General features: G+C 37.9%; 1 protein-coding gene across 1 annotated transcript in view; it reads left to right on the plus strand.

Annotated features, from left to right (window-relative positions):
- F9 (coagulation factor IX) overlaps positions 1–12,504 on the plus strand; it is a 31,126-nt gene extending 18,622 nt beyond the window's left edge. The window contains exons 6-8 of the mRNA XM_045538158.1: positions 791–993; positions 9,690–9,804; positions 10,471–12,504. Of these exons, the coding sequence (XP_045394114.1) occupies positions 791–993; positions 9,690–9,804; positions 10,471–11,018 (866 nt within the window). The 3' untranslated portion in view covers positions 11,019–12,504. The remainder of the gene's footprint in view (positions 1–790; positions 994–9,689; positions 9,805–10,470) is intronic.
- The last annotated feature ends 14,436 nt before the right edge of the window (positions 12,505–26,940 follow it).

Here is a 26,940-nt window from a genome sequence, read left to right on the forward strand (position 1 = left end):
ATTTCCTGTTTTCTCAACCACATGCTGTCTTCATGATACTTTGCCACAGCTGGTTGCTATGGAAATGTCTGTTATAAGGAATGTGGCTAAAGGAAAGTGAGAAATAAAAATGAAATGTGAAGTGACTTTGTTTGACTACAAATTTCCTTTCTGGTAGTCCCCAGTATATCAGTAGATGATTTATAAACCAGCCCAAGGAGAAAAGGTGCCCGGGTCCTGGTGAATATGGATGTGATAATCATATTAATGATCTATTTGGTTAATATTTGACAGCCAGGTAATCGAATCACAATTATCTCTCCCAACAAATACCTAAAATCCACCTTGGAATCTAGAATTCTAGTCTACAAAGGAACCCCTGTTAATGATAAACAGCAGAAGTCCCATTTACCTAATTCTAAAGTTAAAGTTACAAGGTACCAATCATCAGACTTCCATTCAGCGATGGCAATTGGGAGTAAGACTTTTTAGTAAAGAAACTAAAGAGAAAGTCATTAGATGCTATAAAAGGCTCACCAAATTTGATTCCGGAACACCTATTCTATTTCCGTAAAGATGATGAATTCTGGAGCCAAATGTTCTTTTCATGAAGGGTTTGAAAACTTTCCACAAAAATAATGCAATCAACCTTTTAGTTTGAGACTATATTCGCTGATTAGATCTCTTAAAAATATTGATGGGCCTGCTTCTCAGAAGTGACAAGGATGGGCCTCATTTTCAATTGTTGTAATATATGTCCCATTTTCCAATGAGAAATATCAGAATCCTAATTTTTTTTCTATTTTTCTAGTGCCATTTCCATGTGGAAGAGTTTCTGTTTCACACACTTCGACGCTCACCCGTGCTGAGACTATTTTTTCCAATATGGACTATGAAAATTCCACTGAAGTTGAAACAATTCTGGATAATGTCACTGAAAGCACTCACTCACCTCAAGACTTCACTCGGGTTGTTGGTGGAGAAAACGCCAAACCAGGTCAATTCCCTTGGCAGGTACTTTATATTGATGGTGTGTCAAAAATGGAGCTTGGCTGGCAAGGACAGGCCAGGTGGGAGACTGAGACTAGGACACTAAACAGACCTATCGGAGAGAGAAGTATTTGGGCAAGTTTCAGCACTAAGCAATATGAGAAAACCCCCAGAGGTGAGCAACTGGTGAAAGAGAAGTCCAAAACCAGCTACCATACGTGGTCAAAAAGGGTTTGCCATCAAGAAAATAGCATAGCAGGATTCCAGTCAAGCAACTGGTCAGCAATATGGAGGTCAGGAAGAAGGGTCACAGCTACTGGAGTTCAGGGTACTATTTCAGCTTCAGACCTTGGAAAAACTGATGAGAGTTGGAAAGTCTCTAGGCTCAGAGAAACTGGATTATTTTGAAGGGAGAAAAGAAAAGGACTAATCTAAGAAGGCTTACGGCAAGAACAAAGTTCCTTTAACCAGGATGTCAGATAGAGGCTTGTTCCACAGCTGTGGTTCTCAAAGTGAGGCAGCATCAGAATCACCTGAGGACTTATTAGGACTGCAAGTTCTCATGCTTCACCCCAGACCTAATGAATCAGAATCTCTGGGTGGATCCCAGCTGTCTGCAAACAAGCCCTGCAGGTGATTCCAATGCAAACTACAGTTTGAAAACCACTGATCCAAAGGAAATAAACTTGTTACAGAAGCCAGGGTCTAAAACATCAAATAATAGACTCATGGTACCTAGTCCTCTAAGTGTGGTTTGCAAATAACCTACATACGTAGAATTACCTATGCACAGTTTTGATTTAACGACCAAGAGCTACATTTGTAGCAAAATCTGGGTTGTAATTGAGCCTACACCTAAAGCCTGATTCCATCTGTGAGAAAGAATAGGAATTCCCCACCCCGCAAGACAAGGAACCAAGGCTAGTCCTTATATAAAGTTGTACTGTCCAATAGGTAACCACTAGCCACATGTAGCTATATAAATTTCAATTAACACAATTAAATTAAAAATGCAATTCTTCAATTGCGTCTGCCACATTTCAAGTACATAGCAGCCACATGTGGCTAGTGGTTACTGTATTGAACAATGTAGGTATAGAACATTTCCTTCACTGCAGAAATTTCTACTGGACAGCAACCATCTAACTTAAAACTCCCTAGTGGCCACAATCACGATTTCATAGCAATGAAATATAAGTAAATATAAGTGTGCAGTGAGAAGGACATGAAAAGATTCGAAATGATGTGCATCATTTATATCTTCTTCCTCACAGAGCAACTGCAACTATAATCTAATAGTCTATTCTGTTCAGAAAGAAAATAAAATGTCTGCTAGAGTTACTAAAAATTTCTTTTAGGGAAGAACTGCATTGTTAAAACATTGGCAACATCTGGATTAAAGGAGGTGGGTGGGAAAGAGATTATGTGACTAAATTGAGACTTTGTACCCCCTCCCCTTTTTACCTCTCATTTAGGTGTACTTGCCATTTCATTTGTGGGATGACAAGGGGACAATGCTAAATCCAAAATGCGTATATCCTGAAATTTTTTTAAATCCTGGGATGTTTTAAAAGATAAGTCATCTTTTTAGCTAATAATACACTCCTGGGTTCCTGGCTCCTCTACTCCAAGAACTTACTCTATGTCCCACAAACCCAAGGAAGATAATTGTCATAAAGTAGGATCTTTTGTCGTAAACATCTTATCAGTGGAAGTTAGATACATAATGAAAATGCATGAGAACACAAATGACCAAATTAGATGGATTAGATACATGGATATTAAGTAGATTGAGAGCATAATTAGAGTAGTTGTACCCAAGAGGGATTGTTCAAGGAAAGGTCAGTGGAGAGGGTCAATCTTACAAAGAGTTGTAAAGAAGAGTAAAGATGTGGATGAGTGAAGGAAGGGGTTATGGTGGGTGATGGAAGCAGCCCTGGTAGAGTGCACTTAATTAGGGACAGAGTGGGGTATAAAGGGACATAGAATTGTATTTTATTGGCTATAAGATCAGGCCCAACAAATATTGTTTTGTTTTTTTTTTTAAAAAAAAAGCAAAGGTAAAAGAAAGGAAAATATCAAGTCTTGATTGTGATGTTCTGCCACCCTTTGATACCATTGTCCATAATGCCTGTGCAAATCCCCCCATCCCTAGGTATGTTTAATACCTTACATCCATTATATTGGAAAATGGCAAGCATTCTGAATAATCCTGGAGAGATACACAGTTAGTCTCAGAAAATTTCAGTGGCACTAAACCTGAGGACATTGACCTGTTCCTGGCTTAAATTGTTTCCAGTTTGATGATTACAAAGTGTTTCAAGCTATCAGTCTCTGATGGCAGAAGTTCAAATCTCAGTGGAGAAAATATTTTGAAGTGAAGTATCCTTGAAATTGCCATGAAATCATGATTGTGGCCACTAGGGAGTTTTAAGTTAGATGGTTGCTGTCCAGTAGAAATTTCTGCAGTGATGGAAGCGTTCTGTACCTGCATTATCCAATACAGTAGCCACTAGCCACATGTGGCTGTGTGTTGTCTTTTTTCTGTCCAGCCTAGCTAAGATCATTTGGAATGTCCAAGATCACTCGTATACAATTGTGCACACATGCACATGTACATACACATTCACTCCCTATTTCATCCATATGAACTAAGATAACTGACTTTTTGAAGTACAAAGCACTAGATTTTATTCTTTTCCAAAGACAAGGAGCTGAGCTACTTTCTAGTATAGTTGAGAAGGGCCCTCTCATACTTCTGCATTGTTTCCTCCACACCACTTCCGCTCAGTTCCTCATGAAGGTTACTGGTTTTCAAAAACATGAGACAAATTGAGAGTGCAAAAGTCACTTTTAGACAACGAAACAGAAAATGAAACAAACCAGAATCTCTCCTTATCTGTGGATGGACCAGCTCCGCCAAGTCATGGTTCATCTGTAAGGAGGAAACACTAGATTTGATTGCAAACAAGACCATAACAAATCTGCTATGGCCGAGGCATCAAGAGAAAGCAAGCCACAGCTGGTGTTTCAGAGTCAAAATATTATATATCTGGCTCTGAAATATGAAATACTATTTAGCAATACTGCTTTCACCTAGAAAAGAGTGTTTCAGACTGCTGATGCTTCATAAAAGTCTCTCTATTCAAAACTGATTATTTTATCTTTTAAATTGTCAAGGGTGGAAGATAAAGCGATCAGTGAGTGAAGAAATCCCACAAAGAACATAGACAGTTCACGTTCATCTGGAGGAATGAACAGTTTGAACAAACTGGAAATGTTCAGTCTGTTAAAGAAAAGGTTTAAGGGAGCTATTTGCAAGAGCCACAGGGGAAAGGGGAAGGCGACTTCTTTCTTTTGTGGACTTAAGGGTGAAAGTTGCAGGCAGGCAGGCAGATTCTGGCCATGTTAAGAAAGCCCCAACCACTGGGTTGGTTACCCAGGCTGGGCAGCTCCGGGAGCAAATGTTGGTTGAACAAATGTTTGTCGAAATTGTTGACTTGAAGAACTGTTCTGTCACTGGGGACAGCAGCGGCTGGATAGCCCCATCCAGGGTGAGTGTGGAGGGCGTTCGTTGACCTGGTGAGAGATTAGAGCAGGCTAGGGGACCGCTGGGATCCCGTGCAGTTTTGAGACCTTAAGAAGCAATGTTCGCCTTCCACCTAGCCTGTCAGCAGTCGCGCTCGTTGCTTACCTCATTCTAGGGCTTCCACCTCAGCTTGCCGGGCTGGCGGCAAGGCCCACTGCAGCCCCACGTCCCAAGAGCCCCCTACAGTTCCGGAGCAGCGCCGCCTGCCCCAGCCCGGTCTGACTCCTGAAGCGCAAAGGCGCAGACGGACCTGCCCAGCCCCTGACCACGCAGGGTTGTCAGAGGGCCTGAGAGACCCGAGCGGAGAGGTGGGGGGGGGGACCGGAGGAGGTATGGCCTTCGGTTTCCCTCCAGATGCCCAGCGGTGACCTCAGAGTTCCTTGAGAACTCGGGGAAAGGAAGCAGGGACACTTCAGGAGGAGAAAGAGGAAGCTGGAGGGTTAGGAGCACCACACAGGGACAGAAAGGAGATTTTCTTAGAGTCAGTATATCCTCAGCAGAGTCGGAAACTAAAACAAGAATTGAATTTCATACAGCTACAGAGGGAAGAAATGAAAACTTTTGAACATTAGTGAAACTAGGGAAATGGCAACACCTGTATTACTAGATCATCTTCATCAACAGCTCAAAAGGGAGACATTTGAGGAAGGAGCACCGTGTTTCAGCTCTCTAAAGCTTTCATTTGGTTTTGGTCCCATGCTCATGACCCTGCCATCTGATAACTCTGTGCCTGTGCCCAGAATCTTGTTGGCCCCAAGAACAACTCCCATGTTTTCTGCTTTGGAAGACCTGTCTGGCCCTGTACGTGAAGTATCTGGTCTTTCTATTTTTAGTTTTACTGTAGGCCTCAGTTCTGTATGAGGCATATTTATTCTACATTTAATAATTTGAAGATCATTCTACTAGATTGAAAAAAGGAATACAATGGAAATGGAGTGGTTTTCCTTATCTTTAGGTTATAGCATATGCATTTACCAATATTTAACAGTTTTAACCTACAGAAAATATCCTAAGAAGCAGTCTATTCCTTATTCTATTCTTGGCCTAAACAATCTTTAAAATGTCTTAGCATTTTCCACAGTCTTGGCTTCCCTCAGCTTTAGCCTGAAGCTATAAGGTACCTGAGCTCTTGCCCTGCACAGCTAGCTACACAGATCTAATCCTTTACATGCGATTAGGACACACCCCAGTGGCAGTCAGCATGCCAAGTTACCATATGCATGAACCAGAACTTTCTTTGTCTTGGGGGCAATATTACATGAGGCTTCTAGGACTATAAAAATATCAGCACTTAAAAAAGGTAACCTTTTATTATTCCTAGCTCAGATGATAAAATTCCAAATTAGAAGAAATATGACATACGTAATCTTACCTGGGCCCACAAAGCTATTTTGGACAGAACAGTCAGACTGTTAGCCTCAAAGATTATTCAATGAAACATATTTCAATAACTAGTTAACCATTAATACCCAAAGTGAGCATCCCCTCTGTGCCCAGCAAAATGACCTAGGGTCAAGGGCTGGGCAAACCACACCTGTGGGCATAACAAACTGTACAGCATGCACAAATGGTTTTGTCTTGTGTCTGAGAGGAAGCAAACATAGAAAAAGTGTTATTGTAAAGCTGGGGTGGGTAAGTAGGGAGAATAAGGGTTTTCCTGAAATCACAGGGAAAGGCCAAGTTGGAGTTAAAGGTTGGGAAGGGAGCCACAGGGCAACACCTATTGCTCTGGGCTGGCATTGTCTATGCAGAGCATAAATACAGATGTGTGAATGTGTATTTTGTAGAGGTTATATGTATGTGGTTGGTTTGTATATATGTGTGTCTAAAAGAGGGAAAACAGCCTCCTATTAGACTTTGACAAACATAAAAAATGTTCAACAGATCAGAACTCAGATGCTCTCTCATTTTCCCCATCATTCTCCAAAGTGATGGCTTGCAAGAACTTGTCCTTGGTCAAGCAGACAGTTCATCCCCCAAATAGCTAATATTTAGATATCTGTGGTCCTGAGGTAGCCTAACAAATATTCCCAAACCAAGTAGTTTGTAATATCTTTAAATACAAATATATTTTAGATGTTCAGTAAAATTTCTAATACCAATCAGGAATTGGCAAAACAAAAATGCTCTTCAGACTTAAAAGAACACAACCATATTTCTCAGCCATCTACCAGAAAGCAGTAGAAGCTCCAGGCAACAAGTCTTTGGCAGGAGTCAGACTAGCTCTGTCATAGTCTCTGTGCCCAGGGGCTGTGGATATCATTCAATCTGGCCTAACTAGCTCACTAAGCTGAGCGATGTCCAATGTCCCCCTAATACAGTGGGCCACAGGAGAAGCAGCATGATATCATCACATGTGAATTCTTAATTCCAGTTGCTTAAACAGATGTGTTCAGTTGTAACCATCAGGACTAGCATAGAACAGTGTTGCCCAAATTTGCCTGGTGATAAAAATCACCCGGGATCAGGGCCAACCACATGGTCTTATCACCAGTGCACTTGCTCAGGGCTCTGCACTGAGAAGAGTTGCACATCTGGGGATCAACGCTTTTGCATTTTTGCTCTGTAACTCAAGTCCAATGAGACAACAGAGCATGTGCTAGGGACTTGGAACCTCAGATCTTGGCAGTCCCACCTCTCACCGTCTCCCAGGGATGGTTTCTCCACCTCCTACTCCGTTACCTCCTGGTGCCTCAGCCAGCTCTGCCTCTCCCTCCCAGACTGCCCCGTGATCTCTGCCATCCCATGGCTACCAGAAATATTCCACTTCCTGGTCCCTACCCAGCTACCATTGCTGCCCTCCTCCCCCAGTTGGGAGCTTGTGCACAGGTGCACAGAGGGTTAAGATCTGGTGCACATGCCCTTACGCTAACTTAGGAGGGGGCACGGCCTCATGGCATCTCCAGACCAGGAATGTGCCACAGCACATTTGGAGGGTGAATGGTGGGGGTGAGTCTCTTTCCCACCTCCATTCCAGGTACAGAGCACATCTTGTCATGGAAGTTGCAATCCCCTGGGAATCACCTCTCCACCTTGATTGCTGCAGTAGGTCAGTGGCAAGGAAAAGATTGACTTACCCTCCACTGCTGGGGCCCAGCATCCTGTGGCTGGCAGGCAGAGGATCCTAAGGGGGTATAGGTGCTGAATTACAGGGTGCACACCCAGGCACCTTTGAGGGTCTGTGGTCTCTCAGCAATTATCTCCATGTAAAGGAAGCATAACATTAAATATCAAATTTTTTGAAAAATAACATGATAGGTTGTGAGAGAGACCACCAAGGAAAAGAAAAGGTTTATATTTTAGTATTTTCAATGGCACTTTTTTTCCTGGCTTTTGAACAAAAGGCCCCATATTTTCATTTTTCACAACACACATAGCCCAGTCCTGCCTGGAGTGAGTACTTTTCCAAGCCTTGGAAACTCTGATTCAGTAGGTATATAACAGTTCTCAAACTTAATTATGCATAAGAATATTCTGGGGAGCTTCATTTTCCCCAGTCCCACCTACCAAACACTCTGATTATCTAAGTCTGGGTAAGCTCCCAAATCTGCATTTTACAAGCACCCCAGATGATTCTACTGCAACTGGTCCAGAGACCATGCTTGGACAGATGCTGGGTACCTAGGAGCACAAATTCTAGAGTTAGGAAGATTTCAGTTTGCATCCTGGCTTCACCACTTACTAACCTTAGAGGAGTTAATGTGTATCTCTAAACCTTAGTTCGCTCATCTATAAAGAATATATTAATATCACTCCGTAAGATATTAGGTTGTGAGTATTAAATGTCTATAAAGCACTTACAATGATCAGCCCAAAATACACTCAATAAACGTTAGAAAAAAAAATTAGGAAGACTGTTAAGTCTGAGTTGTATTCACACTGGTGTTTATTATATTATGTGTGGTTTTCTACATTTTTACAACTTTTCAAAATAAAAAGCCATAGCTAGTTAGAAAGGGAGGTCCAGAGTATAAACAAGGAGGTCAGAGACCTAAAATGAGTCAGCCCCATAGGTCCCCCCAAGGAGGCTAGTGTTTCAGTGTCTAGGACATAATAGGTGTTCAGCAAGTTGAATTTGGGACAAAAAACATGCCACAAGGACCATCTCTGAAGCGCACTTTATAGGCTTGACCGCCTGCTTTCCCTTGTTTATGCATGGCTTTATACCTAGGGTTACGTGTGCTTTGGTAAAAGGGCAGGAGTTCAGGAAGAGCTAGTCAGCTGCTGAAAAGGGTTTACTGAATGTTGAGTGTGCCCTCTAGTGTTCACATTTCTCAGCTTCCTTCCTGAAAACGTGAATCAAGGCTCTTGCTTACACTGGAACTGAAATCTTCCAAGTTGATCGAGACATTGAGGTAGTGAAAATATTCATTGTCTGCTGTGATTATGCAATGAATATACAGTGAAAGGAATGGATTGCCCTCCTATCTAATGATGTCCACTTTGCCCAAAACTCAAGCACAGCTAAGCAGCTCTTTTAGGAAAAAGACAACTTACTATCCAGCCAGAGGAGAGTCGAATGTGGCTAAGGGAGAGTGGAAGGAGTGCATGAGTCCTGCTGTTCCTCACTGCCCGGATGACTATAAGCACGGCCCTTATGGAGAGGCCTTAGGTTTTATTTCACAATATTCCAGTTTAGAAAGGGTTTGAAAAGACCTCCGAGAAAAATCAGCAGTTTTTCTCTTTCAAGTGAACTGTAGCAAAGAGATTTCCTCGTGCAGGAACAGGAGACTCGATCATAACTATTAATATTCAGGAGTCAAATCAGTGTGTTTTCTAATGTATGTGCCATATCTCCATGAAGGAATTTGTGCCACCAGAGAATCTGCCTCACCTAGAAAAGAAATCCAAGGGCCCCAAATCACCAAAAGAAGCCATTCCTCAGATTTGCCTCAGCTGGAGCTCCCCTGTCTCTCATTGTGTGTTCTCTTCAAGACAGTTATAGAAATGGCTTTTTTAGTGGTGCTCCAGATACACTAATTCATCTGCAAAGCTGATACTCTCCAGAAACATTCCATTTCTGCCAGCACCTAGAAGCCGTCTTTTTGCCCACTCCTGTAACCAGCACACATGTTTATTTTTTCTGGATCAAATATATTATACAGTAAGATTCTTAATTTTGTTTCCACAGGTCATTTTGAATGGGAAAATTGATGCATTCTGTGGAGGTTCCATCGTTAATGAAAAGTGGGTTGTAACTGCTGCCCACTGTATTGTACCTCCTGTTAACATTACAGTTGTTGCAGGTAAATAAACAGAAATTATAATAATCTCCAGCATCACTAGATCTTCTATATGATTGGTACATTATATTTTACTATCTAATAGGAGTGTTGCTGAATAAATTGGGCTAGTGGTAGATGGGCTACAATTCCAAAACCTAACTTGCTCCATCCTCCAAACTCCCATAATTCTTTTGGGATATCAATATTATCATTCATCTGAGTGGGGTACAATTAGTTATTAATGTGTCCATTTCCTCACCAGACTAAGCCTTCTCAAAAGCCAGTGTCATGTCACTGACCTTCATACCTCTGATGCCTGGCACAACCTGTAGCAGGTCCTCAGCCAGCATTTGAATTAATGACCAGATGAATTTGTGCTCAGAAAGTGGGTCAGAATACTTGAAATTGGGAAAATCTAGGATAATTCATGACAAGTAGATTCATTACCACCAATGTAAGACTTGTAACAGCATAGGTGAACAGAATCATCTCTATGATGGCCCCGAATGGCTTTTGGTCTGAAAAATATACACTGGCCCTTGTTACATTTTACTAAAATCATCACAATATAAGATTGAGATCTTTGACATTGCCAGTTATATCAGTGATGCTGAGTAGACACTTGGAAAATCGGTTCCTTTATGTAAATGACTTTTCATGACTGAAAATAAAACTTATTTTCAACAGGTGAACATGACATTGAGAAGACAGAACCTACAGAGCAAAAGCGAAATGTGATTCGAGTTATTCTTCACCACAGCTACAATGCAACTGTTAATAAGTACAGCCATGACATTGCCCTTCTGGAACTGGATAAACCCTTAACGCTAAACAGCTATGTAACACCTATTTGTATTGCGGACAGGGAATACACAAACATCTTCCTCAAATTTGGATCTGGCTATGTGAGTGGCTGGGGAAGAGTCTTCAACAGAGGGAGATCAGCTTCAATTCTTCAGTACCTTAGAGTTCCATTTGTTGACCGAGCCACGTGCCTTCGGTCCACAAAGTTCACCATCCATAATAACATGTTCTGTGCTGGCTACCATGAGGGAGGTAGAGATTCATGTCAAGGAGATAGTGGGGGACCCCATGTTACTGAAGTGGAAGGGACCAATTTCTTAACTGGAATTATTAGCTGGGGTGAAGAGTGTGCAATGAAAGGCAAATACGGAATATATACCAAGGTATCTAGGTATACCAACTGGATTAAGGAAAAAACAAAGCTCCCTTAAAAAAGAATGTATTTCCAAGGTTGATTCATTGGGATTGACAATGGACAGGGCCTCTTACTAACTAATCACTTTCCCATCTCTTGCTAGATTTGAATAATACACTCTATAAATAGTGCTTTTTCTTTTCACAGCAGAGGATTTCATCTAGAATTCATGTTTTACTAGAGTAAATAGATTAGAAAATGGAATCACTACAGAAATAGAATATGGTAGGAAATCATGACCATTCCTATGAGCCCAACACTTGACAAAATTGTGAAGTTAAGTTCTCCACTTTGCCCATCAGGTACTATGGTTCTCCATTGTGGTAACTCACCTGATTCTCCTCCTTTCAAAGCTTTCCATGTTCTGGATCTTCCTTGCCTCTCCCACCAAAACATCAATAGTTATTAGTTCTGTATATAGGATCTTTAGTCCATCACAAGGCCAGCACCACTCTCATAAAGGAAGAAAACAGGAGCAGCTAACAGGTTAAAACTCATCGAAAGCACCACTTCTTTTCCAGTACCCTTATTCCTGACTCCTTTATTTTTCCCAACTCCCAATCCCCAAATCAGTTTTTCTCTTTCTCACCTCCTCTCTCCCCTTTTCCCTCCACAGTCATTAAAGGAGGGAATGGGAGCATGATGTTTTACTGTTTCACACGGTTATACATGTCTATCAAACCCAGACTTACTTTCAGTTAGGTCTCAGACTTGCTTTTCAGAACATGGGGATGACGTAAGGTGCCTGAAGAATTCGGGGGGAAGTTCCTTTCAGAGAGTTAAGTTAGTGAGTTATATACATGTGTTAGGAAGACATTTCACATGTCATAAAATGTAACATATGTGTTTAAATTCAGAAACCTGACATTGATCCAGTTATATTGTCCCCTGTCTGAAAAAAATAATGCTAACAGAAAGAAGAGGACAGTCAGTTTGCAACCTAGAACTAGTAGAATCTTCAAGGAGGAGTTCAACAGTGTGTCTCCAGCATTGTCCAGGGCCAAGCAAAAAGTTGCCTAGACCAGAGCCCGTGAGCATGATGTCTCCTTGACCAGCATACCTCTGCAGGAGAAGGGTGCAGTCAACTCAAGGACATGAGTCATTCTGATCAGCCAGCGTAAATCTCTGTTTTCTGGTTTCATGCTCAACAAGGAACTTTTTGATTATAATTAATCCTTCTATCTTGAATTTTCTAGAGGGTTGCTGACCAACCAACATATGTCTCCCTCCTTGAATTAATAAACTGGTGTCCTGGTTCATGCTTTGGCTTTTTGTGAATTTGGGCGATGTGAATCAGTCACCCTGCATTTGATGGTGCATGGGACTACAGACAAAATCATATTTTGGACCACTTTGACCCCACCAAGCTGCACTTTCCCCTACCCCCTTCTAACCCCCAGCCAGCCCTCACTCTTGCTGATTTCTTTAAAGTTCTTCTAGTTACTAATTTTTTTACTTTAGTCTTTCAAACATAAGTATCAATAAATGTATTTTTAAATTTCTTGAAGTGTTTCTTTTTAAATCATTCAGAGAGGTATTCCAAACACTATGCTTAGCAAAACACTCAGAAGAATGTACTCAAATTCAATATAAGAAAGCAGAGATTTGATGCTCTGTTATCATCTGGCTTTCCTGTGAGGCAGTGTGGGTTGTGTCTTGGAGAGGAAAGTGGTCTGGATCCACCTGGGACAAAACTGGGTCTAACTAGCTGTGAGTATGGCCTTGGATAAGTCACTCTCTATTGGGGAATGTGCTTTCTCCATTTGTATAATGAAGGAGTTTGATACGATGCTCTCCAAAGACGTTTGTGATTTTGATAGTCTGTGATTTCATGGGTTTTTTATTCCTTTATCCAACAAATGTCCAAGGAGTGATTACTGAGTGCCAAATACCAATAATGTTCATTAAATTTGAATTCACATTTATATTTTGGGGAAATTAAATAATGTAGGTAAATTGCTTTGTCAGTGCCTATTACACTACCACACAGCAGTTGCTCAATAAACATTTGCTGACTCTGAATCCATGTTTATCCCAGAGTAGCAATTAGTCTTGCATTGAGTATCATGAAAGAAGACTATACTTAAATAAACATAATGCCTAAAGTTTACCTCTCATGAACAAATGAAAGAAATCAGTTCTACTATTGTTGGATGACGGAAGGAAAAGGAGAAGAGATACTATAATTGTCTGCCTTAGGTTTAAGGAGGATGCCAATGCATGATAAGACATATTACTTGAAATTTGAATAACTAAAGGTCTGTAGCCCCAGAGCTCTGCAGTTGGTAAAAGTGAGATGCTCTGGCTTTGTTGCCATAGAGACTACCCCTTACAAAGGCAGCACTGGGGAACTGGCCTCACACCTTTTGTGATTGGTCTTCCCTGTGGCAGTAGGAGGAGATTCTGGGCCCATAAATCTCTGAGCCACAGATCTCCTTTTTCCCATAGGCTCGAAAATGACTGAATTCATCATGAGCCACCTGTGGCATGTTGCCACAACTAAATGTGTGGGGCCTTTAAATTCACCTACGAGCCAGTGACTTCAGAGCCATGCACTGGCTGGATTCTACTTAAAGCATTTGCAGTCACCATATAAGAATTATTAGTGCTTTCAAAATCACTGTAGCTACTTAGTCTAAATGGGTTGAAACATGGTGCTGTAATATTGGAAGTGACAGATGAAAATAGAACTCTTGCTGAGTGAAAGAAAGTGTGTTACTATAGTGTAGTCATTTTAACTTGCTGTTTAACTGTTTCTGGTTCTTTTGAATATTAGTTGCTTTATGGTGACAGGAACAAAGTACTGTCGAATTTTCTCTGCCAAGGGAAAAAGAAAGGGTTTTCTCCCATGCTGTCCTGAACCATGACAGATCAGTTTACAAAATTGCATAATTATTATTTCTAAACAACTTTTCAATGTCTCCTGTCCAATCTAAGAATGTCAGAGCTGGAGGGACCTTAAACACCATCCAATCACTTCAATCCATTTAACAGGTAAGAAGACTGAGGCCAAGATAAATCCAGGCCCAAAGTAACACAATAACAGAGCCAGGACTAGAACTCAAGTCTCCCACCCTGCACCATGAAAGCATGGTGCTTTCAACTGGAATTCGTTAATTCTACTGTCAATATTTTTAGGGCAGCTGGGGCCTAAACTGCATTGGTGGAAATTCTTTCAGCAAACCTGGGACTGAAATTCTGGAATTCTTACTTGTGATGTTTTAATTGAAAAACAGGTGACAAAATCAAAAAGCCCAACAGGTAGCCTGGAAGGCAGAGTCACAGTCAAAAAACCAGAGCTGCAACCCCTGGCTCATAGCAGGTACTCAGTAAATACATGCACAATGAATGTGTGGTGCTGGTGTCTGGCATTTAGCACTGGCCCTTCCAGATGTGACATTTGACTTCTAGAGCACATTACTCAGTATCATCTGGCACATCATTATTCCAGCAACATTTCAACTTTATTCATTGCAACTGTGCTGGGGAGGATATGCTCCAAAAGCTGTTGTTTGAAGGTTGAAGGAAGCCTTCAAAAGCCCACTGAAGCTGGGATTCTAACAATACAGTGCAGCTGTGGGATGACTAGGAAACAGACTACAGCTGCTGGCAGACCTGTCTGAGTAAAACAATCAAGAATCAGGGCTCGTTTTTAATCTGAGGCTTATGCCATCTAGAAATCTCAGGGTTAAAGCCACAAACATCAACATGCTTTGCAAGTCATGGAGGCTGTTACAGGAGCCACAGAGGGCAAAGGACTGTGGGACCCCTGCTCTTTTCAACCAATCCAGGTCCAAAGATCACTCTACTTATTTTCTCCTATAGTAGTTTCAAGGCAGATCTTTTTCAACCTGTTCTTTGGGCTATGGACTGCCTCAAGATTTCTGAGTTAATCTCAATTTCTAACATGGGTAAATGTATCAAAAGGGAAGAACAGCAGGCAGGCTGTTGCTTATATATAGACAAAGAGGAAAAGGCTTCTGGAACAGGGCCATGACATTTTCTCTACACCCTCACAGAATATGACAGAAGTATTTCAAACTCTTGGCCAGATTATTTCACTCTAGTAGGAGAGCTATGCTTCTCTTGGTTAAGAGAAGGCTGGAAATAGATACAGGGATATTCCTGATTCCAACGACTTCCATTCAAATGGTTGTTTCATTGCAATGTTAAATATGAGATCCCTATCTATAGAAACTTGCCAACATAATAAATCTCTCTGATGCTGTCACTCTTGAACTTATAGAAATGCTGTGGTATATAGCTTCTCTACATCAATAACTACAGGAGGCTTAAGTACTGACCTCATAAAGATAAAGGGGTCTCACAACTTACATATTATGTGCTTTCAGGAAGATCTATATATGAAAGCCTATTTTCCTCTTGGACTATTTTATAAAAGTAAGCAGGCATTTCATGAAATTAAAACCCAGCTCTAAGAGTAAAAACCCAAATTAAGAATATAACAATGTGTGAATGAAATGGAAGAAAAAAGGCTATTATTAACCACAACACTGTGCAAAACTCGCAGTCATTTAAGGTGGGAATAAGATATTTATCTTGAACACATAAGGGGATTTGCCACACAAAGGGAGACAAATACAAAAAAGGCCTCCTACATTTACTGTCTTCCTACGATATAAAAAGAAGTTATCACTAATTTCTAGGAAATGTAAAAAAGATTAGCCTAAAAGACTATGGTTATAGCCCTGGCCTTTTTCTCTCCTTTTAACATTTATTGCTTTTGTGTTTGTGATCTCCAGAAGCTATATTTACCTCTCATGTTTCTTTTGCTTTTTATCCTAATTTAGGTAGCTATTTTGTTGTTGTACTTTATTTTTAATAGATTCAGCTCTTAGCTTTCATTTAGATTTCTTTCTCCCTAGAGTTATTATTCAACCAATGACCTTGTAATGAAGTTTAATATCTGAATCAAGCTGCTGTTCTTTGCCACAGAGATTTCATTTCTCCCAATATGCCTCCCATATTTTTTGTTGTCCATGCTATCTTCCATACACTGTTTCTAGTTGTAGATGATCTTAAGATTAGAATCTCTGCTTCCTTAGCTTAGAAAATGTAAATATGAATAAAAGATATGCTAAAAAGACACTACACATTATTAATGGTAGGATTGTTATAATTTAGAAATCTTAGCACATTCTCATAAAGAATGTTACTGAATACTCACTATATACCTAGTGCTGCATCTGTTTCATAATACATAATCAAACGTATGCTGGGACTGGCATGTGCTAACTCACAAAAGCCAATGTTAAAAGGAAAACGTTAGACAAAATAAATTTAAAAGAGTTTATTTGAGCAAAGAACAATTCAAAAATAGGGCAGCACTCAGAGCCAGGAGAGGTTCAGAGAGCACCACTGTAGTAGCTGGGGCAGTGAGCTTTTATAGGATGATGGAAAAGGAAGTAAAAGAAAATATATTTGATTGGTTATCGTGGAAAGACCCTCATTAGAGGTGAGTTGGCAGTTTCTGACTGATAAAGTCTCTAGTTTCCTTTTACTGTTTACATTGGGCTTTAGTTTGCTTATACAGGTACTTAAAGGGCTAGAGCTGCACCAGTCTACCAGCCTCCCAATTAAATTTTTTTAAAATCAATTTTGCACATCTCTTTCCAACTCCCAGTTCAGTGACTTCATGTCAGTAGCTTAAAATCCACTATGGTAGGGATATTTACACCATAGAAATCAGCAAATGCTACAAATAAGGATTTGGGATATTTTTTTTATTTCAGTATATTATGGGGGTACAAAAGTTTAGGTTACGTATATTGCCCTTGCCCCCCACCCCAAGCCAGAGCTTCAAGCACGTCCATTCCCCAGACAGTGCACATCACACTCATTATGTAGGTATACACCCATCCCCTCCTCCCACCCCCAACATCTGCCCAACACCCAATTGGTGTTATTCCCAAATGTGCTCTTAGGTGATGATCAGTGAAACCAATTTGATGGTGAGTACATGTGGAGCTTATTTTTCCATTCTTGGGATACTTCACTTAGTAGAATGGGTTCCAACTCTATTCAGGAGAACATAAGAGATTCTATATCACCATTACTTCTTATAGCTGAGCAATACTCCATGGTATATATATATACCACATTTTATGAATCCACTCATGTATTGATGAGCACTTGGGTTGTTTCCACATCTTTGCAATTGTGAATAGTTTTTTTAAGAGACCCTGTTGCTTAACATTTACCAATATACAATTGGACACAATGTGATTATTTGACTAATAACTCATAACTTTTGCAGTCTATTGCTACTCGATTGTTTCTATGATTGAGCACTAAATGTACACTAAAAACTAAAATATAAAGGTTATTTAAGCAGAATGTTCATGAAGTAGAAATATTGAGAAATAAGGCCTTATAAGATGTTCTTACATGGCAACAGGTATTTTATGTTATAAAATAAAACATAACATTTCTTAAGTGCAAATATTTCTCCTACAACACATTCACAAATAAGTCCATGAAGGTTTTGTTTAGGGTATTTTTCTGCTGTGCTAGTATGTTAGTTCATAGTAATTTGTAAGATATTTATAAAAACTGTGGAAAAGAGTGCTTGAATTTTTAGGCAACATGTAAGATAACTAAAAAAATAAATTCCCACATGGATATATGGAAGGTAAGTTTGATGAAGACTTTCACTACATTTTAATCATCAGGGGACGAGACATTATATTCTACTTTCCCAGTACTGAATTAAAGTGAACAGAATGCTTTACAGTGTGAAATGTTTCTGACATATAAAAATGTATAGAGAGTAATATCATGAATCCCCAAGTACCAATACCGATCCATCTCTCCTTGTCTATTTCTCTCTCTCTCTCTCTCTCTCTCTCTCTCTCTCTCTCTCTCTCTCTCATCTCAGAGGTAGCTACCATCCTTAATTTGGTGCTTATCATTATCCAGCATGTCCATATACTTGTACTCTAAACTATCCATTAAAATATACTTTTTGGTTTGCACATTTTAAAACTTTATACAAACGCTATCATACTGTTTCTTTCCTGCACTTTTTTTTCTTACGAGATTCAATGATTTTGAATGAAGCACACCTACAAGATCTAGAAAATAACCTCAAAAGGGCAAATCTAACAGTTATTGGCCTTAAAGAGGAGGTAAAAAGAGAGATTAGGGGAAAAAGTTTACTCAAAGAAATAATAATAGAACTTTCCAAGCCTAGAGAAAGGTATCAATATTCAGGTACAAGAAGGTCACAGAACACCAAGCAGATTTAACCCAAACAAGGATATTGCAAGGCATTTAATAAGCTCCCAAAGGTCACAGATAAAGAAAAGTTCTTAAGGGAAGCAAGAAAAAAGCTCTGACAGGGCACCTACCATACCCAGGATTCCACAGAGCTTGGGGCGCAATACTTTCCCTCTAAAAAGCCACAGCAAGTGCTTTTCTGTTCCACAAGGACTAAAGCTACCACCTCCCCTGATGGAGAACAGGGCTAGCAGTCCTTTCCTCAAGCTGCCTGTCTCTTCTGGGAGGAGCCTGCTGGTGAACGATCTTTGTGTCAAAGATGAAATCAAGATGGAAATTAAAAAATTTTCTAATTAAATGACAATGGCAACACAAGCTACCAAAATCTCTGGGATACAGCAAAAGCAGTGCTAAGAGAGAAATTTATACCACTAAATGCTTACATCAAAAAGACAAGATCATAAATTAACAACTCAACATCACACCTCAAAAAGAAAAAGAAACAAGCCAAACCAAAAGCTATCAGCAGAAAAGAAATAACAAAGATCAGAGAAGAACTAAATGAAATTAAAACAAAAAAATACAAAGGATCTATGAAATGAAAAGTTCACGCTCTGAAAAGATAAACAAAATTTACAGACCCCTAACTAGAATAACCAAGAAAATTAGGGAGAGGATTCAAATAAGCTAAATCAGAAATGAAAAAGGAGACATTACAATTGATACCACAGAAATACAAAAGATCACCTGAGACTAACACAAAAATTTCTATGCACACAAACTAGAAAATCCAGAGGAAATGGATAAATTTTTGGAAACACATGGCTTCCCAAACTTGAATCAGGAATAAATAGAAATCGTGAACAGGCCAGTAACAAGTAGCAAGACTGAATCAGTAATAAAAAATCTTCTAACCAAAAAAAAGCCCAGGACCAGACAAATTATACCAGACCTACAAAGACTCAGGGGGATGGGCGGGACATGGGCAATATATATAACCTGAACTTCTGTACCCTCATAATAAGCTGAAATTAAAAAAAAAAAAAAGAACTGGTACCTATACTACTGAAATTCTTCCATAACATCGAGGAGGAGGATTCAATCCTAACTCATTCTGCAAAGACCAAAGCCAGGAAATGACACACCAAAAAAGGAAAACTATAAGCCAATATCCCTCATAAACATGGATGCAAATATCCTCACCAAAATACTTGGAAACCAAATCCAACAGCACATCAAAAAAGTAATTCACCATGATCATGTGGGTTCCATCCCAGGGATGCAAGGATGGTTCAACATACGCAAATAAATACATGCAATTCACCACTAAACAGAATTAAAAACAAAAACCATACGATGATCTCAATCGATGCAGAGAAAGCATTTGATAAAATCTAGCACCCCTTCATGACAAAAATCCTTAACAAACTAGGCATAGAAGGAACATACCTCAAAATTATAAAAGCCATATGTGACACACAGGCAACATCACACTGAATGGAGTAAAGTTGAAAGCATTCCCCCTAAGAACTGGAAAAAGATAGGGATGCCCACTCTCCCTACTTCTATTCAGCATAGTACTGGAAGACCTAGCCAGAGCAATCAGGCAAGAGAAAGAAATATATGGCATCTCAACTGGGAAAGAGGAAGTCAAATTATCACTTTTCACTGATGATATGATCTTACACCTAGAAAACTCTAACCACTCTTCCAAAAGACAGCTAGAATTTACAAATAAATTCAGTAAAGTCTCAGGTTACAAAACCAATGTACACAAATCAGTAGCATTTCTGTACACTAATAAACAATCAATCTGAGAATCAAATCAAGAACTTAATACCATTTATAATAGTTTCCAAAAATATAAAATACCTAGGAATACACTTAACCAAGGAGGTGAAAGACTTTCACAAGGAGACTTACAAAACACAGATGAAAGAAATCATAGATGGCACAAGAAAATAGAAAAATATTCCATGCTTATGGATTGGAAGAATCGACATTGTGAAAAATTGTCCATACTCTCCAAAGTGATGTACGGAATCAATGTAATTTCCATCAAAATACCAATGTCATTTTTAACATACTGAGAAAAAACAATCCTAAAGTTTATATGGAACCAAAACACAGCACGAATAGCCAAAGTAATCTTCTGCCAAAAGAACAAATCTAGAGGCATTGCATTACCTGACTTCGAATTATACTACAAGGCAATAATAACCAATACAGCATGGTACTGGTATAAAAGCAGACACATAGACCAATGGAACAGAATAGAGAACCCAGAAATAAAGCCAAATACCTTCAACAACTGATCTTCAACAAAGCAGAGAAAAGCATACACTGGAAAGATTACACCCTGTTCAATAAATGTTGCTGGGAAAAATTGATAGTCTCATGCAGAAGAATGAAAATAGATCCTTATCTGTCACCATACACAAAACTTAACTCAAAGTGGATTAAAGACTTAAATGTAAGACCTGATACTATAAAAATTCTAGAAAAAAATGTAGGAAAAGCTATCCTCAACATTGGGCTGGGTAAAGAATTTATGACTAAGATCCCAAAAGCAAATACAACAAAAACAAAAATGAATAAATGGGATTTAATTATACTACAAAGATGCTGTACAGCAAAAGATATAATCAACAGGGTAAACAAACAACCTATGGAAAATATTCACAAGCTATACATCTGGCAAAGGCCTAATATCCAGAATCTATAAGGAACTCAAACAAATCAACAAGAAAAAAACAACCCCATTAAAAAGTGGCCGACAAACATAGGGGAAAAAGGCTCAACATCACTAATCATTAGGGAAATGCAAATTAAAACCACAATGAGATACCACCTTATTCCTGTCCGAATGGCCATTATTAAAAAGTAAAAAACAATAGATTCTGGCAGGGATGTGGTGAATAGGGAACACTTACATACTGTTGGTGGGAATGTAAATTAGTACAATCTCTATGGAAAACAGTTTGGAGATTTCTCAAAGAACTAAAAGTAGATCTACCATTCAATCCAGCAATCCCACTACTGGGGATCTACCCAAAGGAAAAGAAGTCATTTCATTTAAAAAAAAAAAGCTGTATGTTTATTGCAGCATGATTCAAAATTGCAAAGATATGGAACCAACTTAAGTGCCCACCAGCTGAAGACTGGATAAAGAAAATGTGCTATATGTACCATAGAATACTACTCAAACACCAAAGACAATGAAATAATGTCTTTTGCAGCAACTTGGATGAAACTAGAAGTCATTATTCTAAGTGAAGTAACCCAGGAACAAAGAAAATAAATACCACATGTTGTCACTTATAAGTGGGAGCTAAGCAATGGGTATGCATGGTCATACAGAGTGACTTAATGGGCATTAGGTACTAAGAACAGGGACGGTGGGAGGGGGCTATGGGATGAAAAATTATCCATCAGGTACAATTGTATGCTACTTAAGTGATGGGTATATTAACAGCCTAGACTTCTCCACTATGCTATTCAACCATGTAACAAAAAAACCACTTGTACACCTTAAATCTATTTAAATTAAAAAAAAAAACTTTGGAGAACAGTCTGGCAGTTCCTCTAAAGGTTAAATGTAGAGTTACCATAAGATTCAACAATTCCAAATTCCACTTCTAGGTATATACTCAAGAGAAGTAAAAACATATGTTCACACAAAAATGTATACATGAATGTTCATAGCAGTATTATTCATAAAAGCCATAAAGTAAAAACAAAACTCAAATATCCATCAATCAATGAATGAACAAATAAAATGTGGGATATCCCTAGAGTGGGATAATACTCAGCAATAAAAAAGAAAGAAATACTAATAAAAAGTAGCTCAAAATAAATTTAAAGGCAAAAGAGGTAGTTATCCTGTGATATTTATTAAAAAATGGATAATTCCATCAAACCAATATTATAGATTTTTCTCCCCACTCTATATTAATTAAGGCACATGTTCTAATTCCCACATGGGTTTTGAAAGAGACCATTAGGTTTGGCAATCTCAATTAAGGAGCCCTTTGCAGAAGCAAGTCATAGTTCAGGAAACAACTGCAGGTATCTAGGTGCTTTCCAACGCTTGGGCTCCATTATATGGAAGCAGACTTTTTCAGTGTGGAAATATCCACTCATAAACATGGATATCTATCCTCTGACACTGCTTTTATTGCTATCTTATAGATTTGGGTAAAGAAATTTTTTGAGGGAAACATTTTACTCTGGCTCTGGTCAGATCTCTCTTCTCTCTCTCTCTCTCTCTCTCTCTCTCTCTCTCTCTCTCTCTCTCGCTTGCTCACTCTCTCAGAGAAAATCATGAAGCAAGGCTGAAGGCAGACATTAACTAAAAATATTTACAATGCCTTTAGGAAGGTGTCACCAACAAATGAGAGGAAAGGAATTTTCAATGTATAATTAATACTAAAATAAAAAATATATGAATAAATTTAAGGTTGGATATTTTTAATGTGGAATTAACACAAGTGCATTTACATTGTAAGTACACTTACAATACAATTAAATTTTTGAAGACTTAAAGGGAAATTGCTGCTATATTTTATAGTAACACATCTATAGCCTAATAAAATTAATAGTTTCATTTATAAACATATACAAATATAGCATTCATTGTACAGTAATTAAAACATTAAATGACTATAACTGTACATGTGAATCTACAGAACTGAATATTATCTTAAATGATTAAAATCCCTAGTTTACTATGATAAAATTAAAACATTTTGTTCAGAGAGGCATCATGTTTCAAAAATTTTATCTCCTTATTCTGTCTTCTAACCACAAAAGCAGTACACAAAAGAAATGTATTTTGGTTTCATGTTGTTGTTGTAGAAACATTAGTGAAATATCAAACATATGGACATTTTCATGAGTAACTTATAAATGGACCATCATGAATTCCAGCAATTGGACATTAGAAGATTTATAATTTGTGGGTATCTTTGAATAAAATATAATTGGTTTGTTATACAGATTGTTACATTAAATTATACCACTGGCATAATCTATGATTTTTATATAATACGTAAATGTATTTGAAAGGTAAATGATGAAAGTTATTGTGTTTGTTGTTTATTATAAAGCAATCACAAATAAACATGCACCTAATATGCCAACCTGATAATCCAACTCACAATCCATGATTCAAAAAGCAGAAATTTCAAACCATTGTCTTCAGTGGTCCATAATATAAATTACCCCAACCATAAATGCCACACTACATGCAACAACTGGTCATTTTCTTCAAAACAAATGATCACGGTGTTCATATATTTAAAAGAAAGATATCTATACATGTATTATTTTAAAAACTAGGAAGAAATACAATATAACTTAAGAAAATCTTTACTAAATTTTTCTAGAAAGTTCAATAGTAAAGACACTGAAAAGCAGAACTTTGTTATAGGAACATCTGTAGTGTAACTATGAATATTTAACTTAAAGCTGTGATACATGTATCTAAATTTCAACGCATAAAATGTAAACTTTAACACATCAAAATTACAGGACTTTTAGCTTTGGATATTTTTAGACCATAAGAAAGCTCTGACAACCCTAAATGCTAGTCAAAGTGCAAAAGAGGTCCTTCTGAATATATCTGTTTAGTATATTACAGTCACATAGATAATATAGAATTAATTAAATATGCTGTCAATTAACAAAGGAGTTTATTGATTCTCTCTCCTCCCTCTTTGAAGTTTTGTTATTGAAAAGTTACCCAAAAAATACAAATAAAACTTATCTGTAAATATTCAAAATAATTGATTTCAGGTTTTCAGATGGAATCTGAATGGATGCCATGAAAAATTTTAATTCACAACAAAATAGCACTGCACTATCACCTGGGGGGAATGGAAGGCATGAAGATGGATTCTTGCAAGACTGAGACAAGCTGTGAATGACGAAGTCCACCTCAGTGCTGAGAAAGTTCTGTGAATGTCATGGGCAGTGTAGGATAAGCCTGACTATGATGATGTTTATCTTTAACACTTTTAGGAAATATAATCTAATTCACACCTCCAAAGAAAATCTTGTTTTTAGAAAGTCTATTCGATCTCCTTTAATTCAAGGGGAACTTAGTTTCCTTGTGTTACTCAGAGCAGCATCTACAAAATAATTAAGAATGATGTTAATACTCAAGTGACTTTTAAGGCCAAAAATGTTTTCTGTGCTATAACGTCTAACACTAAATGTGAGGATTCAAAAGGTCCACCATAACTTCAAGGCAATGTATTCTGGTTGTTTATTTTAATATGAAAGTCATTATTCAGTTTCATAAGAATTTATTAAAGGCATCTATTTTATAAGAGACACAGCTTCACTGAAAGCAAAATAAACAGAATTCATATCTTCTACACCTGGATGTTATCAACATTGTACTAATTATGCTCAGTGCCTGGAGATAATATGAAACATGTTAAGTGCTTAAATATCAGAGAGACCTGTACATTCTATTTGCCAGATTACAAATGACACACTAGAATATATTTTTTAAACCTAACTGCTAATGACAGTTGCATGTGTAGTGAATTGTAAGTTCCAAATCCACTGATTAACACATATTACAATATATTTCTACAGGCCACAATATACTGTTTTGCTCTATGCAATGTAATGTGAGGGTAGATCTCAATCAAGACCTCTTGATGTTATAGCATTCAACCAAAATCTACCATGAATAATTAGTCATTTCAACATAAGTCATAAATGTGTGTTACTCGAAAATAATATATATTTTAATAACATTAAGTCAGAAGTTTCTAGAGAATAGGGATCAATGGGATCTTGTCCTCTTATCTAGTAGCATGCCACACTGAGTAATAAATGCTTAAAATTCTGATGATATATCAATACATTACACTTCAACTCTCTCAACACCATTGCAAAAAGAGATATTGAAAAAGTACACTCACAGCAGAAAATAAAAGTGACTACAAAAGAATGTGTTTCCCCCCAAATAAAGTATATTACATTAGCAAATAATAGCAATCCCTTTATTACCTGAAAAATAAGTACAGACCCAAAGTAGCTTTAAGTTTTTGTGTATCCATGCACTTTTCAAAGGGTGCTAATATGTTCTAAATCTACTGGGATTAGTTAATAGTAATGGAATCATTTCAAATTAAAACTAAGCATATATGTAATTTTATATGTCCTGCATTACTGTTAGCTAAAAATTAATGTAATTAACTTTGTCCTGAATTAAGTATGAGGATATCTGGTTCTATATTTAAAATGATGATGATAAAAGTTATGGAAAATCTACTCTGGGTCTTCTCAATGTTGAATACAAATGTCAATACTATATGGAAGTGAGATGTGTACACTTAGTGTTTTCACTTTTGAATCTTTGAGACCTGAGCATTACCTTCTAGTATATATATTGCACTACTATTTCATGGCTTTATTGTTTTTTTAATTCCTTCATAAAAACTGATTTATATGTCTTAATCTAAACAGCTCTTTGAGCACATATTTTACATGACTCATTTCCAATCCCTGCTTCTTTCTCTCTCTTTTTTGTTAAGCATTTAAATAAGCATAAAGCAGTTGGTAGAAAGCTGGCCATATTTATTTTCAAACTTAACTCTTCAATGTGTAACATGGGATCAGTTAATTTTGGGAGAAATGTGATTCATTAAAATAATTTAGCTTTTAGAAGTGTTCAAAATGTTACTTAGATTTCATCCTATTCTAACAGGTATAAATTTTTAAAGTTGTAAAGTACTCAATTCAGCATATATAATGTTTCTTTGTTTTTATCTGATACTCTTATTTTATGGCTCCCACTTTTTGTCTTATATAAGAAGTTGTTAATTACACAAAGTCATGAAGATATTGTCCTGTGTGTGCTTTAGAAGCTTTATGATTCTAGCTTTTATGTTTAGATCTATGATCCAACTCAAATTAATTTTTGTTTATGGAGTGAGGTGTGTAGGGATGGAGGTTCATTTCTTTTTCCATATGGATACCCAGTTGCCCAGCATTATTTATTAAAACAATCTTCCTTTTTCTATTCAATTGACTTGGCACCTTTATTAAAAATTAATTGATCATTGGCTGGGAGTGGTGGCTCATGCCTCCTAGTACTTTGGGAAGCTGAGGCAGGAGAATTACTTGAGGTCATCAGTTCGAGACCAGTCTGAGCAAGACCGAGACCCTATGTCTACCAAAAATAGAAAAAACTAGCCGGGCATGGTGGTGCACACCTGTAGTCCTAGCTACTTGGGAGGCTGAGGCAGGAGAATCACTTGAGTTTGAGGCTGCAGCGAGCTATGATGACATCACTACACTCCAGTCTGGGCAAAAGAGTGAGACCCTGTCTCAAAAAAAATTAATCATGTATATGTAGGTCTATTTCTGAAATCTCTATTTTTCTACACTTACACCAATACCATATTGTATTGATTACTATAGTTTATAGTGGATCTTGAAATCAGTTATATGTCCTCTAAACTTTTAAGATTATTCTGTTCTAGATCCTTTGCTTTTTCACATACATTTTAGAATAAATTTGTCTTTATTTTTTTAAAAGGACCTGCTGAGATTTTGATTGCATTGAATCTATAAGTCAATTTGGATACAATGGATTTCTTAAAGATATTGAAATTTCCAGTTCATGAACATGGTATATCTCTTTTATTAAGTCATCTTAAATTTATCTCAGCAATGGT

Source organism: Lemur catta, chromosome X, assembly GCF_020740605.2.
Source record: "Lemur catta isolate mLemCat1 chromosome X, mLemCat1.pri, whole genome shotgun sequence".
NCBI classification, from domain to species: domain Eukaryota; kingdom Metazoa; phylum Chordata; class Mammalia; order Primates; family Lemuridae; genus Lemur; species Lemur catta.